The sequence below is a fragment of the Schistocerca cancellata genome, chromosome 2, assembly GCF_023864275.1.
Source record: "Schistocerca cancellata isolate TAMUIC-IGC-003103 chromosome 2, iqSchCanc2.1, whole genome shotgun sequence".
NCBI lineage: Eukaryota > Metazoa > Arthropoda > Insecta > Orthoptera > Acrididae > Schistocerca > Schistocerca cancellata.
In genome coordinates this window covers 860,246,982-860,268,932 of record NC_064627.1, presented here as the reverse complement: position 1 = coordinate 860,268,932, position 21,951 = coordinate 860,246,982, and the positions used below count along the sequence as shown (strand labels likewise).

Below are 21,951 nucleotides of genomic sequence, written 5' to 3'. Positions count from 1 at the left end.
AAAAATTCGGAGTAGGTATTAAAATTCATGGAGAAGAAGTAAAAACTTTGAGGTTCGCCGTGACATTCTAATTCTGTCAGAGACAGCAAAGGACTTGGAAGAGCAGTTGAACGGAATGGACAGTGTCTTGAAAGGAGTATATAAGATGAACATCAACAAAAGCAAAACGAGGATAATGGAATGTAGTCGAATTAAGTCGGGTGATGCTGAGGGAATTAGATTAGGAAATGAGACACTTAAAGTAGTAAAGGAGTTTTGCTATTTAGGGAGTAAAATAACCGATGATGGTCGAAGTAGAGAGGATATAAAATGTAGACTGGCAATGCCAAGGAAAGCGTTTCTCAAGAAGAGGAATTTGTTAACATCGAGTATAGATTTAAGTGTCAGGAAGTTGTTTCTGAAAGTATTTGTGTGGAGTGTAGCCATGTATGGAAGTGAAACATGGACGATAACTAGTTTGGACAAGAAGAGAATAGAAGCTTTCGAAATGTGGTGCTACAGAAGAATGCTGAAGATAAGGTGGGTAGATCACGTAACTAATGAGGAGGTATTGAATAGGATTGGGGAGAAGAGAAGTTTGTGGCACAACTTAACTAGAAGAAGGGATCGGTTGGTAGGACATGTTTTGAGGCATCAAGGGATCACAAATTTAGCATTGGAGGGCAGTGTGGAGGGTAAAAATCGTAGAGGGAGACCAAGAGATGAATACACTAAGCAGATTCAGAAGGATGTAGGTTGCAGTAGATACTGGGAGATGAAGAAGCTTGCACAGGATAGAGTAGCATGGAGAGCTGCATCAAACCAGTCTCAGGACTGAAGACCACAACAACAACAACAATCGGCTGACGAGATCTCGTGGCTTGCGATATGACTCGCTTACAAAAGAACATCGCAACCTTGGTTTCAACGCTCCGGAAACCAACGCCCTGTGTTTGGTGCAATTCGCATTTATACTTTCGTAATACGAAAATATGCAACGTATGTTTTGCTGCAAATCAAAGGTCTTTCCAAAATTTCTCGCCTTTTTCTTTTTTTTTAATTAAAAGTCTCTCCAAAACTTCTTTGCCCCGTCTTTTTTTTTTTTCGGGAAGTTCTATACGATTGTATAAAACGTTAACCATTCAAAGGATTGATAAGTTTTACAGTTCCGAGGGAAAATCTACGGAAAACCTACTGTCACTTAGAACAGAAAAAGTGTATTTTCGCCCGGGAAAAAGCATATTTTTTAAACGGGATATCCGGGAGAAATCCGGGAATAATCCGGGAATTTTTTTTCCTTGTCCCCGTATACACCCTGTACTGACTTTTGGCTTTTTCCAACAATGAAAGACACTCTCCGTGGCCGCACATTCACCAGCCGTGCTGCTATTGCCTTAGTGATTGTCCAGTGGTCAGAACAGACTCCTAAACAAGCCTTCACCGCTGCCATGAAATCATGGCGTCAGCGTTGTGAAAAATGTGTACATCTGCAGGGCGATTACGTCGAGAAGTAATGCCAGTTTCATCGATTTCGGGTGAGTAGTTAATGAGAAAAAAAATCGGAGGCCTTAGAACTTGAATGCACCTCGTAACTTTGTTCCTCCTATTTGGCACTCAATCCGTTTATATTTCTTTCCCACTGACATTACTTTCGTTTTGGAGATGCTAATCTTCATGCCATAGTCCTTACATTTCTGATCTAGCTCTGAAATATTACTTTGGAAACTTTCAATCGAATCTGCCATCACAAGTAAGTCATCCGCATATGCGAGACTGCTTATTGTGTGTTCACATATCTTAATCTCACCCAGCCAGTCTATTGTTTTCAACATATGATCCATAAATAATATGAACAACAGTGAAGTAAGGTTGCACCCTTGTCTTACCCCTGAAACTACTCTGAACCATGAACTCAATTTACCGTCAACTCTAACTGCTGCCTGACTATCTATGTAAAGACCTTTAATTGCTTACAAAAGTTTGTGTGCTATTCCATAATCATGTAGAAAGACAATAACTTCCTCCTAGGAACCTGGTCATATGCCTTTTCCAGATCTATAAAGCATAGGTACAATTCCCTGTTCCACTCGTAACACTTCTCCATTATTTGCCGTAAGCTAAAGATCTGACCTTGACAACCTCTAAACCCACACTGATTTTCATCCAATTGGTCCTCAACTAATACTCGCACTTTCTTTTTCTACAATACCTGAGAAGATTTTACCCGCAACGCTGACTAAAGAGATACCCCTGTAGTGGTTACAATCTTTTCTGTTTCCATGTTTAAAGATTGGTGTGGTTACTGCTTTCGTCCAGTCTGATGGAACCTGTCCCGACTCCCACGCCATTTCAATTATCCTGTGTAGTCATTTAAGACCTGACATTCCACTGCATTTGATGAGTTCCGACTTAATTTCATCCACCCCAGCCGCTTTATTGCACTGCAATCTATTGACCTTTTCTCCACTTCCTCAAATGTGATCCTAATTCCATCATCATTCCTATCCCATTGTACATCGAAATCTGAAACATTACTGATCGTATTTTCACCTACATTGAGCAACTCCTCAAAGTATTCCCTCCACCTGCCCAAGGCATCAACAGGATTCACCAGCAGTTTTCCTGACCTGTCCATAATACTTGTCATTTCCTTCTTACCTCCCTTTTGAAGACTGCTAATTACACTCCAGAATGGTTTTCCAGCAGCTTGACCCAGTCTCCAACCTGTTTCAAAAGTCTTCCCAAGATTTCTTCTTGGATGCTGCAATTATCTGTCTGGCTTTGTTTCTTTCTTCAACATAACTTTCTCTGTCTACTTGAGTTCTAGTATGTAGCCATTTTTGGTACGCCATCTTTTTCCTTTTACAGGCTGCCTTGACTGTGTCATTCCACCAAGCTGTTTGCTTCATCCTGCCTTTACACACTACTGTTCCAAGACATTCTTTAGCCACTTCTAGTACGGTGTCCTTGTACCTTGTCCATTCCTTTTCCAATGACTGTAATTGACTACCTTCAACTAACTGGTACCTTTCTGAGATCACTGTTATGTACTTGTGCCTGATTTCCTTATCCTGAAGTTTCTCCACTCTTATCCTCGTACATATGGACCTGACCTCCTGCACTTTGAACTGACGTTTGTGTTAAATCCAGCTCAGTTGTTAATCATCTGGTTGATTATCGTGGACTTTGGGTCACAGCTGAACATACTCACAATTCATTTTCCTCAGTTGTGACTGTTTTGTGGGTGGCCATATCTTTGTGCGTCCTAAACAAATCCATAGTCTTCAAATCTATCTCGTTTCTTCCCCGTTCATTAAAAACTGCTGTTTTACCACTTTCATAAAATGTTTTCAATGCAAAAATCCTTTCTTCTTTCTTTAACATCGCGACAGTTTGAAAAACTTCAGTCGTAAACATGTTTCACAGCTCACACTTTCAACAATCCACTAGTTTGATTATTGTGTTTGATTTGTTTGTCATTGCATTGTATACCAACTTGACAAGGTGTAATTATCACTATTAGGTAATACCAACTTAACTATGTCTCACTGTTACTTCCAATTTATTTTAACCTCTCTGCAGTGACTGTTTTGCCACCTGTATAAAAGCTATTACAGTTTGCAAGCTTTTAGAGGCAGTGGCTCCTTCTTCTGGTAGAAATGTTGAAGGAGCAGGAAGACGGGTGAAGAAAAGGACTGATGAGGTCCGGGAGAAAGGGGTAGAGTTTGGAACAGTCATCTAGAACTCGAGGTCAGTGGAGACTTATTCCTTCCTTCTCATCCTGACCCAGGGTTCTGGGTAACTTTTCCGAACGCTACTCCTTTTAGTAAACTTTTTTATTTATTTATTGTTCCGTGGGACCACATTAAGGAGAAGTCTCCATGGTCATGGAACGAGTCAATACATGAAATTATAACACGATTGTAGAAACAGATAAAATGAAATATAAGAAACATATTCAGGCGACACATCATTAGTTTAAATAAAGAAAATCAAGAATGTAACACTGGAATTTGCTTAATTTTTTAGCTCTTCCAGGAGCTCCTCGACAGGAGCTCTCACCAGTCCATTTCCTTCATGTTTCTTCCTTCCCCTTCAACCCTTCTGGCAGAGGAAGGAGCCACTGGCTCCGAAAGCTTGCAAACTGTAATATCTTTTATATGTGTGCTTTCTTGTTTTTTTTTTTTTTTTTATTATGACATCCTCCTGGGTAGTCAACACCCAGAGATCCAAATTGCGGACTGTTTTACTGCCAGAGTATTTATCCAAGAGGATGCCATAATCATTAATCCATATGTTCTCTGGAAATATTATGGATTTAGTTTACCCTTGCTTTCAGCCGCAAGCAGCGACAGCTTAGTAAGGCCATATTGGCTGATGTTAGAAGTCTAGATCAGTCAATGAACCAGACTACTGAAGAGACTGCTGCCCCTTTTCAGAAATCATGTTTGTGTGACCTCTTGGCACACCTCCTATGTTGTTGCACCCATGGTACAGCTATCTCTATCATAGAGTAAGGTGTTCTAAAACTGATACAGCTAAAATTTTCTAAAAAATTATGTACCCATTATATTCATAAGAGGACAAAAACTATCACAAGTGTTCCTACTGTTATTTCTGCTGCCACTGTTCAGGAATAGGTAGACTTGGTTTTTCCATTATAATTTCACTTTTGAAGAGAAAAATAGTTTTGACGAACAGCACTGTTTGATCAAAAATCAGTGTAGAATGTAGTTTATTCGTCTCATGACGTACATTTACAAATCAAAAATTTCTATATTGGAGACAAGTCAAATTACTTTTAAAAGAAGGGTTATAATAATTAACATATTTCAGCTGCCATTTCTGCATTTTTACACATGGACAATATAACAAAAAAATGTTGTTGTTGTGGTGGTCCCGAGTCCAGAGACTGGTTTGATGCAGCTCTCCAAGCTACTCTATCCTGTGCAGGCCTCTTCATCTCCCAGTACCTACTGCAACCTACATCCTTCCGACCAACCGATCCCTTCTTCTAGTCAAGTTGTGCCACAAATTTCTCTTCTCCCCAATTCTATTCAATACCTCCTCATTAATTGTGTGATATACCCATCTAATCTTCAGTATTCTTCTCTAGCACCACATTTTGAAAGCTTCTATTCTCTTCATGTCCATACTATTTATCATCCATGTTTCACTTCCATACAGGGCTACACTCCATACAAATACTTTCAGAAACGACTTTCTGACACTTAAATCTATACTCAATGTTAACAGATTTCTCTTCTTCAGAAACGCTTTCCTTACCATTGCCAGTCTGCATTTTACATCCTCTCTACTTCAACCATCATCAGTTATTTTTCTCCCCAAATAGCAAAACTCATCTATTACTTTTAGTGTCTCATTTCCTAATCTAATTCCCTCCACATCACCCGACTTAATTTGACTACATTCCATTATCCTCATTTCGCTTTTGTTGATGTTCATCTTATATCCTCCTTTCAAGACCCTGTCCATTCTCATCAAGTGCTCCTCCAGGTCCTTTGCTGTCTCTGGCAGAATTACAATGTCATTGGCGAACCTCAAAGTTTTTACTTCTTCTCCATGGATTTTAATTCCTACTCCAAATTTTCCTTTTGTTTCCTTTACTGCTTGCTCAGTATACAAATTGAATAACGTCAGGGATAGGCTACAAGCCTGTCTCACTCCCTTCCCAACCACTGCTTCCTTTTCATGCCCCTCGACTCATAACCGCCATCTGGTTTCTGTACAAAACGTAAATAGCCTTTTGCTCCCTGTATTTTACCCCTGCCACCTTCAAAATTTGAAAGAGAGTATTCCAGACCATTCCAGTTTGCCTTTCCTTTACCTATCATCAAAGATAAGTCGTAGGGTCAATGTTGCCTCACGTGTTCCAACATTTCTACGGAATCCAAACTGATCTTCCCCGAGGTCACCTTCTACCAGATTTTCCATTTGTCTGTAAAGAATTCACGTTAGTATTTTGCAGCTGTGACTTATTAAACTGAGAGTTCGGTAATTTTCACATCTGTCAATACCTGCTTTCTTTGGGATTGGAATTATTATATTCTTCTTGAAGTCTGACGGTATTTAGCCCGTCTCATACATCTTGCTCACAAGATGGTAAAGTTTTGTCAGGGCTGGCTCTCCCAAGGCTGTCAGTAGCTCTAATGGAATGTTGTCTACTCGTGGGTCCTATTTTTGACTTAGGTCTTTCAGTTCTCTGTCAAACTCTTCACGCAGTATCATATCTCCAATTTCATCTTCATCTACATCCTCTTCCATTTCCATAATATTATCCTCAAGTACATTGCCCTTGTATAGACCCTCTATATACACTTTCCACCTTTCTGCTTTCCCTTCTTAGCTTAGAACTGGGTTTCCATCTGAGCTCTTGATATTCATACAAGTGGTTCTCTTTTCTCCAAAGGTCTCTTTAATTTTCCTGTAGGCAGTATCTATCTTACCCCAAGTGATATATGCCTCTATATCCTTACATTTGTCGTCTAGCCATCCCTGCTTAGCCACTTTGCACTTCCTGTCAGTCTCATTTTTGAGACTTTTATATTCCTTTTTGCCTGCTTCACTTACTGCATTTTTATATTTTCTCCTTTCATCAGTTAAATTCAATATATCTTCTGCTACCCAAGAATTTCTACTAGCCCTCATCGTTTTACCTGCTTTATCCTCTGCTGCCGTCACTATTTCATCCCTCAATGCTACCCATTCTTCTTCTACTGTATCTTTTTCCCCCATTCCTGTCAATCATTCCCTAATGCTCTCCCTGAAACTCTCTAAAACCTCGGCTTCTGTCAGTTTACCCAGGTACCATCTCCTCAAATTCCCACCTTTTTGCAGTTTCTTCAGGTTTAATCTACAGTTCATAACCAAGAGATTGTGGTCAGAGTCCACATCTGCGCCTGGAAATTTCTTACAATTTAAAACATGGTTCCTAAATCTCTGTCTTCCCATTATATAAACTATCTGAAACCTTCCAGTGTCTCCAGGCTTCTTCCGTGTATACAGCCTTCTTTCATGGTTCTTAAACCAAGTGTTAGCTATGATTAAGTTATGCTCTGTGCAAAATTCTACCAGGTGGCTTCCCTTTCATTTCTTATCCCCATTCCATATTCACCTACTATGTTTCCTTCTCTTCCTTTTCCTACTATCGAATTGCAGTCACCCATGACTATTAAATTTTCGTCTCCCTTCACTATCTGAATAATTTCTTTTATCTCATCATACATTTCATCAATCTCTTCGTCATCTGCAGAGCTAGTTGGCATATAAACTTTTACTACTGTGGTAGGTGGGACTTCGTGTCTGTCTTGGCCACAATAATGCATTCACTATGCTGTTTGTAGTATCTTATCCGCACTCCTATTTTTTTTATTCATTATTAAACCTAGCTCTGCATTACCCTTATTTGATTTTGTATTTATAACCCCGTATTCACCTGACCAAAAGTCTTGTTCCTCCAGCCACCGAACTTCACTAATTCCCACTATATCTAACTTTAACCTATCTATTTCCCTTTCTAAATTTTCTAACCTACCTGACCGATTAATGGATCTGACATTCCATGCTCCAATCTGTAGAATGCCAGTTTTCCTTCTCCTGATAACGATGTCCTTCTGAGTAGTCCCCACCCAGAGGTCCGAATGGGGGAATATTTTACCTCCAGAATATTTTACCGAAGAGGACGCCATCATCATTTAACCATACAGTAAAGCTGCATGCCCTCGGGAAAAATTACGGCCGTAGTTTCCCCTTGCTTTCATCCGTTCACAGTATCAGCACAGCAAGGCCGTTTTGGTTAGTGTTACAAGGCCAGATCAGTCAATCATCCAGATTGTTGCTCCTGCAACTACTGAAAAGGCTGCTGCCCCTCTTCAGGAACCACACTTTTGTCTGGCCTCTCAACAGATATGTTTGCCCACAAATTGCTGGTAAATGACTGATTGCTTCTTGGTTTGCATTTTCCTTTTCCCCTTTATCCCTTTGGAATCCATGAAGGAAATTCCATTTCAAAACATTAATTTTGAATATCAACTTTTAAATATTTGTAAAAGCCATTTTTGAGCATTTTTTTTTTCAGTGATTATGATTATTTTCTGTATTATGTGTGCAGTTAGTCTTCTTGTGAATCACTACATTCCTGTTAAGGCTCCAAAATGGATTTAAGTTACGTACTGTAGAAGTGGGTATTAAGATTCAAGTGTGTTGGATTTATTAACACAATATCGCACAGCTTCATTACTCGGTTGGTTAAGTGTACATCCAAGTAATCCAGAGGTGCACAATGTGAAATTAAGATCAGGCTAAGAGTGTTTTCAGCCTCCTAATGTGTGTTTCACCCCTCGCAATATTTTGTGCATGTAAAAATAGTGCTATTGAACCATAACTCAAATTCGTTGTTGAACTGTAAATCCACACGTAGCTGATTAAGTGAGCTAATACATAGGTCAGAGGAAAGCAAGAACAATACACCTCAACTAGGAGAGTGCGTAGAAAATCACAGTGGTGTTTAAACCAACCATTAGAATAATACTACTTTACTTCTTTTATTACATAAAATGAGTAGTACTTCTGGAGAAACCACTACTATTGTTAAGCTTGAATTTGGAAACAAAAAAAGCTTTGAATGTTTGAAGAAACTGTCATGTTTTATGTGAACAGATAACTATCTATTGAGTACGTGATTATATAAAATATGAAAGTTAAGTTATTACCTACTGTAAATTATTCTTTTCATTTTTTCCAAGTAATGTAAAATTACATTTTGCCCCATGCACAGTGGTTTTTATTCTTGAGTCATCAAGCAAATTAATTTTGATGGAATTTTCATATCTTTGCTCATCACTGTGTTACTTAACTTACTACCTTTTCCTTTCATGAGAGAAACTGTCATGGAATTCATTTATTGATAGTGGTAATTGGAGGCTATTAAAGTAAGTACAAAAATTCTGCTCCTGGTAATGTCTATACAGTATGCTCATAACAATACTGATGCGTGCCACCTCAGAAGATGAGTTTCTTGCTGCAGACAGGAAGCTATTTACTTCAGAAATTTCTTTTTATAGCTTAGTATTATTTATAGTTGCAGAAGGAAATTCATGAAACTGAACTTACATATTATGCTATGCTGTGCATCAGTGTGTAATTATAATGTTCTTGTCTCCATTTTAACATAGTGCCAGAATCTAACTTCTGGTAATTGTTCTGGAGCTTTCACAGAGAGGTTTTGTAAATACAAGGAAGAGATGAACCATCATCTTGATCCATCAAAGCAGAACATTTGAAGCTTGTGTGAAACTTTTCTTCAGATTACTGAATTGAAAAAGAAGTCACTCTTAATTCTCAGTTACAGTAGTAAAACATGTGTTTTCTTCTGTTTGTTACATAGCTTGTTTTTGTGTTTCATGACTTATGTAATTATAACTGACATTTTAGTGATTTTTAGTGATTTTTGGAGAAATGTGTCTTTATTTAATTTCCCATACATTCATTGAAATGATAATGGAAAATTTTGCAAGTTGAAACCCTTATCACATTTAGCCTTGGAATCAGGTTCAATTAAAATTCGTCAGTACTTGTCGTAACAAGTACATGTTATCAGTACAAGTGGGGCTTACTCCAGTGGAGAAGGGGACTTCTGTCCAATTATGGATACTTATTGAGGTTCCTCTCCCTTCAGAACCCGAGGCGGTGTGGCTGGATGAAGAACTCGGCTGGTGGCCCACCAGTGGAGGGACAATACCTGAAGCGCCGGAGCTGGACCAGTCGTCACGTCAGGCACAGACAAAGCCCTTGCACCTACCCGTACCTGCACCCCATTCCACATCTCAGTTCCGATGGCCTTACGCGTGCAAGCTCTGTGACAAAGTGTTCAAATCTGGCAGCTCGTTGTCCAAACACAAAGACGTACACCGAGGTGCGACACGCTGTCCAGTATGCAATGTCGTCCTCAGCCGTCTGGCCTATCTCAAGCACCACATGGCAACAGTACATGGTTTACTTCATGCACTGTAGAATTGTGTGTTCCTTTTTGGTGGTTTTACTGTGAATATCTTCAGCATTTCTGGTTGCTATGGTAACAGTAGTGTAAATACACTATGACCAGAACAATGTGCAATACTGCTTTTTTTAATCTTGACACTAATATCTGTTTTTGAATGACATAAGGGATGATAGGTATCACAGGATTTGATTCTATAAATAGTCTGTCAGTTCCTAAACATTTTGTTAGAAGAAAATTTGTTTTTAAAAAGAACAAAGTACTGTTTCTTACAGGACAAAACTGTGTGTCTTTAGCACCCATTTCAGAATTTCATTTTATCATGTATTTTTTCTCAGTAAGTATTGTTGGTTGTACAGCAGTCTCTGTAGAAATGTTGATGTATTGCTGTAGCTGCCATAAGGCAGTACTGTTAAGGCAGTTTTTGTAAATATATCTCATATTTATCAAATAATTTCAGTATCCTTCTGATATTTTCTAGAAATAATTTTCTTGTTTGTCAAGAGCTACTCTTCCATGGTAGACACTCACAGGTTCATAACTGTGGACAAGGAATTTACTTTTGAGTGTGTTGATTTACAGCTAAATGTGAACTGAGTGCTCATGGGCAGACAGGAAATAGCACTTTTATTGTCTGTAATGTCTGTAATGAAGTACTTGAATATAATATTTATTGGGTGACTGTATAAAATGGAAAGAACATATGATACATGGGCAAGAAGATTATACACTGCAATTTTCTGAACTTCAATAAATATAGCTTGTGGGAAAAGAAGACTACTTGTGAACTCATTTGCCGCCCTTTTTTGACATGTTGTATCACTTATTGTCTAAGAATGACTAAGGAACTTCATTCACCTGACGAGTGGTCTTTCACCAAAGGTGTTGTTTACTGTCAGTTTGCTAATGTGCCTAAGGTCTCACATTGGAAACAATCAAAAGAAAACTGTTGTGAATCTGGCTTGCCTTAGATGTTTGTAATACAAACTACATTCACAAACATGTACAGCACAGAGTTCATAGGAATAAAATTAGAACAAGTGCAGAATTCTTCATTTTGTTTCTCTTTGTACATAAATAAAATGGAGAGGTACCTGATTGAGAATGATGAATTTATCACCCACTATTCAAAACTTCATGTCTTTGCAAACTGTGAATAAGTATCTATAATAGAAATTTTCTTCCCATGTTGGAAGTGGAAAACCAAGATCATGGAATAAGCCAAAAGGACAACAAAATGAACCTCAAAACCAATGAAAAACTCTAACATAAAAGAGCACAGTTATCGTCTATGGGAACAAGAATGTTGCTGGACTGCTTTATTAGAGATTGCTTGCAATATTTCTTGGTAGGGACCAGTCATGAAAATTCACAAGGGGCACCTTTGTAATAATTATATTTACATCAATTTGAATTAAAGCAGCGTCTGCTGCAACTAAAGGAACTTTTACAGTAACAATTAATCATGTGTGATTAAAGGAGACAAAAGCCCAAAAAAGACAGATGGCAAAATATATAGAACAGATTTTGCACAAAAAAAGAACCAGCCATTATAGATTTTCTATCATATACTGAATCCTTCTTTTATCAAGCTCCTAAACTTCCAAAAAAATGAAGGAATACCAAACCTTTAAATTTTTGAGAACTTAGCATTCTATAATTACCCTATACTCCTGGTTCATTTTATATAATTAAATTATCAACATAAGAATTTCCAACTGCAGGTATGGGTAGTAGCACCACTGCTAATTGACAGAATTTTTTAGACTTATTCTATAATTAATTGTGTCTGAGGTCATTAAGCTCATCAGCTGAACTTAATATTGTGGTGCTTGACATAAATAATAATAATAAGTGAAAAACTGCAAGGGTCTTGAATGAGAAAGAAACAGAGGAATTCAAAAAATATTTGTGAAATACACACAGGAAAGATATATACCATACACCTTGTGTAAATAAAGTATTCTGTAACATAGTTTCCTTTGAAAATTGCTGTCCTAAAAAAAAACTGTGTCAGTAGATTAAATGCTCCTAAACTCTGGCTTATAAATGGCATCAAAATAGTGAGCAGAACTAAGAGAAAAATGTACTTAACATACAGGAATACTGATAATCATATAATTAAATCAGATGAAAAATTGGATTATAAAATTCTCTGTAAAGTCATCAGAATACTGAAGTGTTTGTATTAGGGCTAGCCAGGAAGTAAGCTACCAGATTGGTGCATAAGGTTTTAGCATTTATCCATAATTTTAATAAATACAACAGGTACACATAACAGAGGCTTTAGTCATCAATAATATATTCTCCTTCACTATTCACAGCAGTCCGCCAATGCTGGGGTAGCTTTTTGCTTCTGTGACTGTGGAAACCACATGGTTTTTGAGGCAAAGAACTTGTCAATCCATGTTCAGAGCCTATTTCCACCTGAAAAGGAAGTTTCTTGAAGGTTGTTCAATAGAGAGCAGAAAAGGTGAAAATCTGAGGGCACATGATCAGGCGAAGAAGTTGGGTGTGGAATGATTTCCCAACCCAACTCCTGTAAAGTGTTTTTTGACAGTCTAGCAGAATGCAGGTAGGCCTTGTCATGGTGTGCTGTCATTTGACAGAGTCACCTAGTTGTTTTTCTTGGCATGGACTGTGTCTGCAAGATGTGCTTAGTTGTTGACAATAAAAGTCAGCAGTGATTATTATACCTCAGAGAAGTAATTCGTAGTACACCACACCATTGCTGTTGCACCAGCACTATAATGTTATCTTTTGTGGGTATGCACAGATTTTTGTGTGGAGAGTTGCTGATTGTTTGGGCTGAACTATTCCTTTCTTTTCCACACATTAGCTTAAAGGCACCATTTCTCATACTAGCAATGATGCAGAATAGGAATGGTCAGTTTTATTCATGAGCCAATTGTCGATAAGCAAACAGAGATGCACATATGGCACCTGCTGATTTTTGTGATTTTGGCTTAGAGCATGTTGTACCCATACATCTGATTTTTGAACCTTCCCTGTTGCATGCAAATGCTGCATTATTGGGGAATGATCACAGTTCATCATATTTGCCAGTTCTTGAGTACAGTAACATGGATCATTCTGGATTCATGCATTTAAACAATATTTATCAAACTCCATTGCTGTCACACCTCTATTGAACTCAAATAGAGGAATATGTTGGAAATGTTCCAATTGCTCGACTTGGCACTCCTTTTTCTAGAGCCCACAGCTCCACTCACTATTTCCAAGTGAAAAAATGTCAACATGTTAACACAAATAATAACAGTGAGCTACAAATAAAAAATTACAATCAATAAATAAATCCATAGCAACCAGAATACCAACATGCAGAAAAAAAACACTTCGAACTTACACACTAATCTAATATAAATACAGTACTGGAATACTTAAAGAATATTTATTAGAAAAATCTGAAGTATAAACATTTGTATTACTTTTCTACTTCACTGCCATTCAGATTTTTGCATACATCTTAATTAGTTGGCAAATATCATCTGTATAAAATTTTGAGACACATGAGCACAGTTATCTCATGACAGTGTCTTAGAAGTTCCTTATCAGAGTCAGTTCATTGAGAAGAATCCATTTTTCATGGGCATGAAAATGTATAAGAGAGTTGGAGGTATCACTGGACTGTAGGTTCATTGTTCCAAAACATCTTGTTTCAGCTTACTCAATGTTTTTGTGTTTTCTGGGTAATGTGTGGTGAAGCTATTTGCTGCAAACACAAGAAATGTTGCATCTGTTCAGATGGGGCATTTTGGTATATCGAGTGCATAGCTTGAATTTAGCAACAAGTGATTTCCACACCTTCAAGCATATGAAAATGTGTCTTAGTTCCCAACCCTTTTGATATGTTGATTCAATGTATCAAATGTTGAGTTATAATTTAATATATTTATGGTATCATAGCCAGATAAATTTGATACAGTTTTGCTAATGATAGACTGTATTAAAAATGACTGTGATGAATGAAAGTAATTCTAGTTACTGTCTTACATTTGACAGTTGCAAGATCCACGTAAGGGAGAAAAGAGCTGGCTTATTTGATGCTTTTGTCAAGCTTCACCATGTCATTTTGAATTTACAAATGCATATGGACAGTGATTTTCAGTATATAGCAGGGAATAAAAATATGAGATAAGGAGTATCCTGCAGTAGTGTTTTATATTTGTATTTATTTGGTCCAACGAATCTTAAATGTACAGTACAGCACATCAAATATTGGACTTGAATTGAGGAACAGTGAGCAGTGTGAGTGAGTAACACAGTCCAAAATACGAACTCAGCAGGTAACTGGAATAATTATACAGAAAACATTGTGTGATTATGTAGAGTGAGAGCATGTAGTGAGAAGTGGGATGAAAAACTGAGACAGCAAAAATAGTTAAGTATGTGTGTCATGTAGAAGGGATAGTGAAGAACCAATGTTCCAGCAGATGTGCATTCACCTTATTCTGTATCTGTGAAAACAGATTGAAAAGACCAGGATGTATGAAGGTACACTGTGCAGGCATTTATGTAATATAAGCATCTGTTCATGGAACTTTGAAACTTATAGCTTGTTAAAATTTATGTACTGGCATATAAGTTAGCAGGAACTCTACAGTCACACATGAGAGATGTTTGATTCTTGAACCTTAAGGGCTCCTTTGAGTTACATATAGTGATGGGAGGAAAGATTCATTAATTTTTGTCAACAGGACAGAAGAGGACTGGAGAAAACAGAAAGTAATAGTGGAGTTTATTGTAAGCTAGCATTAATTTTGATTTTGTCCAATGTTGTCACATTTCTCTAGGGTCAAGGCTCTGAATTACTTTCCCTCTAGTCCATTAAACATTTTCTCTCCTTTCAGTCTCTCTCTTTTCCTATATTCTCCATACAGAAGAACCTTCACTTCTGCTTCTGAAAGCTTGACATTCATACCTCTTGTGTGTGACAGTACAGTGTCTGCTGCCAGCCATGCCGGTAAGTAAATATTTTAGACCTGTATTAAGATTGAGCTTGTGGACAGTAACCAGCCTTTGGTGATTATGGCAATTTGTGATGATATAGCAGAATACTCAAATGAACATCCAAATATAACAGACATTATTTATTCTGTAATAAGTGATGATGGATTTACTCTGTACACTTACATGTTATGAGAAGTACACCTATATATATATATATATATATATATATATATATATATATAAAATAGAAGGAAACATTCCACGTAGGAAAAATATACCTAAAAACAAAGATGATGTGACTTACCAAATGAAAGTGCTGGCAGGTCGACAGACACACAAACGAACACAAAGATACACACAAAATTCAAGCTTTCGCAACAAACTGTTGCCTCATCAGGAAAGAGGGAAGGAGAGGGAAAGACGAAAGGATGTGGAAGACTTACCTTAGGGGGAAAAAGGGACGGGTATACACTCGCACACACACACATATCCATCCACACATATACAGACACAAGCAGACATACACACACACACACAGATATATATATATATATATATATATATATATACCTAAAAACAAAGATGATGTGACTTACCAAATGAAAGTGCTGGCAGGTCGACAGACACACAAACGAACACAAACATACACACAAAATCCAAGCTTTCGCAACAAACTGTTGCCTCATCAGGAAAGAGGGAAGGAGAGGGAAAGACGAAAGGATGTGGGTTTTAAGGGAGAGGGTAAGGAGTCATTCCAGTCCCGGGAGCGGAAAGACTTACCTTAGGGGGAAAAAAGGACGGGTATACACTCGCACACACACACATATCCATCCACACATATACAGACACAAACATATATATATATATATGGTTATAATAGAAGGAAACATTCCACGAAGGAAAAATATACTTAAAAACAAAGATGATGTGACTTACCAAATGAAAGTGCTGGCAGGTCGACAGACACACAAACGAACACAAACATACACACAAAATTCAAGCTTTCGCAACAAACTGTTGCCTCATCAGGAAAGAGGGAAGGAGAGGGAAAGACGAAAGTATGTGGGTTTTAAGGGAGAGGGTAAGGAGTCATTCCAGTCCCAGGAGCGGAAAGACTTACCTTAGGGGGAAAAAAGGACGGGTATATACTCGCACATACACACATATCCATCCACACATATACAGACACAAGCAGACATATTTAAAGACAGAGTTTGGGCAGAGATGTCAGTCGAGGCAGAAGTGCAGAGGCAAAGATGTTGTTGAATGACAGGTGAGGTATGAGTGGCGGCAACTTGAAATTAGCGGAGATTGAGGCCTGGTGGATAAAGGGAAGAGAGGATATATTGAAGAGCAAGTTCCCATCTCCGGAGTTCGGATAGGTTGGTGTTAGTAGGAAGTATCCAGATAACCCGGACGGTGTAACACTGCGCCAAGATGTGCTGGTCGTGCAGACAGTGCTGTAGAAAGCCTGTTTCCCCTCTCTCCTGCAGTGGTTAATATAATTAAGGCACATTGCAGTATTGGTAAAATCAGATGATTATGGAACTCATTCTAGGTATCCCTTAGAAGGCTGAGACAATTTATTTTGGAATGCTTCATTATTTTTAAAGAAAATCTGTTCACCAATTTTTAGTTTAATAAGAGACATGAATCATGAGCAGAAGTCTACCATCTACAGAATAACACCATACAGTACTTCAGTGTTCAGATTTGTAAAATGTCATATGGTTTGATCTGCAAATATCTCAGTAATTTCTAAAGTACTTGTGTTGGAAAACTTGATCAGAGTTCTATTGTGTGTAGCTACATTATATTTTCCTCACTCACGATAAAATTTTATGCTTTACTATTGATGTACTTTTATGCCCTGCAAGCTTTGGTATGGTATCTAGTGGAATGTACACAACATGCACACTATCATTGGCCCCTCAACCCCTTTCCTTTCTTTTGCACATACAAGTGGTCAATAGGAAAACTATCTTCTTGTACGACTATTGTACAAGTCTGATTTTAATTTTTCCGGTGTTACTCCCTATGTCCCCTTTCTTTATCCACTGTCCTGATTCCCTCCCTCCCTCACTCTTCTCCTCCCCCCCACGTATGCACACTTTTCCAGTGAAAGTGTTCTGTAAGTTATTTAGTTTGTTAGTATGCGCTTTGTTGAGCATATACCGGATAAAAGTTGTAGTTGTGTCTTTCTGTTAGACTGTAGAATGTCTAGAGAAATAACTGAGAACTTCAGAGGAAACCTCAGCTCATTAGTATTTACATTAAATTTCGTTTCATTAATACTTGTTCCATAGATCATGAATATGACATTTCATAATGATGTGGAACATGTCACTTTAACATAAGTTTTCTTTACATAAAATAATTTATTTTTCATTTTTCATTTTCTAATTTTTTTACTGTTACTGCTTCATACCTAAAAATTCAGCTGTTGAGTAGAAGGAGTTGTCATTCAGAAATCCTTTTAATTTGTTTTTAAAGGTTGGTTGGCTCTATGTCAGACTTTTGATGTTATTTGCCACATGACCAAAGATTTTTGTGGCAGCATAATTAACCCCTTTCGGTGCCAAAGTCAGATTTAACCCAGAATAGTGAAGATCATCCTTTCTTCTAATGTTGTAGCTGTGCACTTTGCTGTTATTTTTGAATTGGGATGGGTTATTAATAACAAATTTCAGAAGTGAATATATGTATTGCGAAGGTTCTCTGAATATCCCAAGTTCCTTAAATAAATGTCTGCGAGGTGATCTTGGGTGGGCTCCAGCTATTATTCTGATTGTGTGCTTTTGTGCAATGAATACTTTTTTTCTTAGTGTTGAATTACCCCAAAATATGATGCCATATGAAAGCATAGTAGGCTAATTTATTGATATGTTTATCACCAAACTTTGCAGTAACCCAAATAGCACACATAACTGAACCTAATCATTTCAGCAGGTCATCGACGTGTTTCTTCCAATTCAATTTATCATCAATGCACACAACCAGAAATTTTGAATATTCTGCCTTAGCAACAGAATTCTGTTCATAGTCTATATTTATCAATGGTGTTATGCTGTTTACTGTACTGAATTGTACAGGGTGTTTCAAAAATGACCGGTATATTTGAAACGGCAATAAAAACTAAACGAGCAGCGATAGAAATACACCGTTTGTTGCAATATGCTTCGGACAACAGTACATTTTCAGGCAGACAAACTTTCGAAATTACAGTAGTTACAATTTTCTACAACAGATGACGCTGCGGTCTGGGAAACTCTATAGTACGATATTTTCCACATATCCACCATGCGTAGCAATAATATGGCGTAGTCTCTGAATGAAATTACCCGAAACCTTTGACAACGTGTCTGGCGGAATGGCTTCACATGCAGATGAGATGTACTGCTTCAGCTGTTCAATTGTTTCTGGATTCTGGCGGTACACCTGGTCTTTCAAGTGTCCCCACAGAAAGAAGTCACTGGGGTTCATGTCTGGCGAATAGGGAGGCCAATCCACGCCGCCTCCTGTATGTTTCGGATAGCCCAAAGCAATCACACGATCATCGAAATATTCATTCAGGAAATTAAAGACGTCAGCCGTGCGATGTGGCCGGGCACCATCTTGCATAAACCACGAGGTGTTCGCAGTGTTGTCTAAGGCAGTTTGTACCGCCACAAATTCACGAAGAATGTCCAGATAGCGTGATGCAGTAATCGTTTCGGATCTGAAAAATGGGCCAATGATTCCTTTGGAAGAAATGGCGGCCCAGACCAGTACTTTTTGAGGATGCAGGGACGATGGGACTGCAACATGGGGCTTTTCGGTTCCCCATATGCGCCAGTTCTGTTTATTGACGAAGCCGTCCAGGTAAAAATAAGCTTCGTCAGTAAACCAAATGCTGCCCACATGCATATCGCCATCATCAATCCTGTGCACTATATCGTTAGCGAATGTCTCTCGTGCAGCAATGGTAGCGGCGCTGAGGGGTTGCCGCATTTGAATTTTGTATGGATAGAGGTGTAAACTCTGGCGCATGAGACGATACGTGGACGTTGGCGTCATTTGGACCGCAGCTGCAACACGGCGAACGGAAACCCGAGGCTGCTGTCGGATCACCTGCTGCACTAGCTGCGCGTTGCCCTCTGTGGTTGCCGTACGCGGTCGCCCTACCTTTCCAGCACGTTCATCCGTCACGTTCCCAGTCCGTTGAAATTTTTCAAACAGATCCTTTATTGTATCGCTTTTCGGTCCTTTGGTTACATTAAACCTCCGTTGAAAACTTCGTGTTGTTGCAACAACACTGTGTTCTAGGCGGTGGAATTCCAACACCAGAAAAATCCTCTGTTCTAAGGAATAAACCATGTTGTCTACAGCACACTTGCACGTTGTGAACAGCACACGCTTACAGCAGAAAGACGACGTACAGAATGGCGCAACCACAGACTGCGTTGTCTTCTATATCTTTCACATCACTTGCAGCGCCATCTGTTGTTGAAAATTGTAACTACTGTAATTTTGAAAGTTTGTCTGCCTGAAAATGTACTGTCGTCTGAAGCATATTGCAACAAACGGTGTATTTCTATCGCTGCTCGTTTAGTTTTTATTGCCGTTTCAAATATACCGGTCATTTTTGAAACACCCTGTATATACTGTGTTTTCTCAAAATTTAGTGTGAATCCATTTGCAGAGTACAACTTAATGATTTTCTGAAAGCCATTATTTACAATTTCCTCAGTTGATATATGTATTTTGTGTGTGATTACTATAGTTGTACCATCAGCAAAAAGAACTATCTTTGCATCTCCGTGAATATAGAGTGGCAAGTCATTAATAAATATTAAGAACAATAAGGGACCCAAGACTGAACCCTGTTGTGGAACACCATTCTTGATACCTCTCCAGTTAGAGGACTCTGCTGATTTTTGCATTCTATTTGTACTTTAATTTCAACCTTTTGCATTCTTCCAGTTATTTATGAATTAAACCATTTGTGCACTGTCCCACTCATACCACAATACTTAAGCTTATCTAGAAGTATTTCATGATTCACACAACCAAGAGCCTTTGAGAGATCACAAAATATCCCAATGTGTGATGTTCGGTTATTCAGAGCCTTTAATATTTGATCAGTGAAAGCATATATACCATTTTCTGTTCAAAAGCCTTTCTGAAAATCAAATTGATATTTTGTTAGTTCCTCATTTTTACAAATATGTGATGCTAGTCTTGAATACATTACTTTTTCAAGAATTTTGGATAAAGCTGTCAAAGTGAGATTGAGCAGCAGTTGTTTTTTATGCAATGGTTTAACAATAGCATATTTCAGTATCCCTGGAAAAATGCCCTGTTTCAGTGAGCTACTACATATGTGGCTGAGAATCCTACTTATCTGTTGGGAGCAAGCTTCTAGTATTCTGTTCGAAATGCCATCAATTCCATGTGAGTTTTTACTTTTGAGTGAATTTATTATTTTCCTAATTTCAGTAGGAGAGGCTGGTTGAATTTCAAATTTATCAAATTGCATAGGTATTGCCTCTTCCATATACTGCCTTGCATTTTATAATGAATAGCTGGATCCTATTTTCTGTACAACACTTAAAAATGATTATTAAAAATGTTTTCTACTTCTGACTTCTTGTTAACAAACTTTCCATTGAGTCTGATAGAAATACAGTCTTCCTGTGCTCTCGGTTGGTCTGTTTCTGGTCTTTTTAATACAGTGCAGTAGTTTTTATAATGTTTCACTGTTTCTGGATCATTACTCCTCCTAGCTATAAGATACATTTCCTTTTTCAGTTTGCAAGATATTTTTATCCCATAGTAAGCCATCACTTTTTAGATGGTTTCTTACAATTATACACTGCCCTCCATAAGTTTGGAAACACCATTCTGCGTATTACAATGGAGCAAGATGGAAGTGATCTATGTGAGTTATTTGGTAGAATATTGAATAACAAACTCAAATAACAGTTAATAATGACACGTACAGTATTGTACACTTAATTGTTGTACATTTACAAACATATTGGAAGATACTAGTATTGCTCCGTTTTATGTAAACTGACGTTACCTGTCCAAGCAGTTCTACTGCACACGCCAGGTGGTGCGAGTAGACCGCATGGCTGTGTAGAGTTACGATGTTTGCATTTCTATTCACTTGTAGTTGCGTTTGCATAAAGGTATAACACGCTGCGAAAGTAACTGAAAATGGCCCCAAAGTGCGAGATTCCTTATGAATCATGGGTAATGATAATCACTTTGCACCAAGAAGTCAATAGCGTATGACAAATAGCAAAGAAACTGATGATTTCCATCAGTGGAGTTGTCAAAACCATACACTGGCATCGAAAAACAGGCTCCTATGGAGATCGTCCTTGCACAGGAGCACCCAGGAAAATATCAGAACGTCAGGAAAAGTATTTGGTAGTGACCAGTAAATGCTACAGATTAAAACTGTCCATGAATTGACCGCTGAACTAAACACAATGAGGGATACACTGGTGATTGAGTAAACAGTGAGAGGACGCATGGCAGACAACATCCTCCGAGGTTATGTAGCAACAAGGAATCCATTGTTGTGCCCTGTTAACAAGAAGAAAAGGCTTCAGTGGGCTAAGACACACCAATATCGGGCAGTGGGGGATTGGGAAAGAGTCTTATTCACTAATGAATCCAAGTTAGAAATATTTGGAAGTAAACGCTGTCAATTTGTATGCCGTTTGCCCCATGAACGCTTGAATCCTCAGTGCGTAATTCCAACTGTAAAGCATGGAGGGGCTTCTGTGATGGTATGGGGATCCTTTGGAGAGAATAAAGTCAGAGATTCGGTGAAAGTAGATGGAAAACAGAACCAAAAGGATTATCATGTCATTCTCCAGCGACATGCTAATACATCTGGTTTGCGTCTGATTGGGAAAGGGTTTGTCTTGCAGCAAGACGATGACCCAAAACATACGTTTTGCTTGTGTCAGAACTATGTGAAGTCTCTA

General features: G+C 38.2%; 1 protein-coding gene across 7 annotated transcripts in view; it reads left to right on the top strand.

Moving 5' to 3' along the window:
• Positions 1-21,951, top strand: part of LOC126162801 (broad-complex core protein isoforms 1/2/3/4/5-like) — a 538,471-nt gene that overhangs the window by 328,058 nt on the left and 188,462 nt on the right. The window contains exon 6 of one of the 7 annotated variants that reach the window (XM_049919528.1): positions 9,677-10,881. The exons of 5 other annotated variants lie outside the window; for them this stretch is intronic. In XM_049919528.1, coding sequence (XP_049775485.1) covers positions 9,677-10,011 — 335 coding nt within the window. In that variant the 3' untranslated portion in view covers positions 10,012-10,881. Of the gene's footprint in view, positions 1-9,676; positions 10,882-21,951 lie in introns of those variants that run through there. One more of the 7 variants, XM_049919529.1, reaches the window with a different exon arrangement.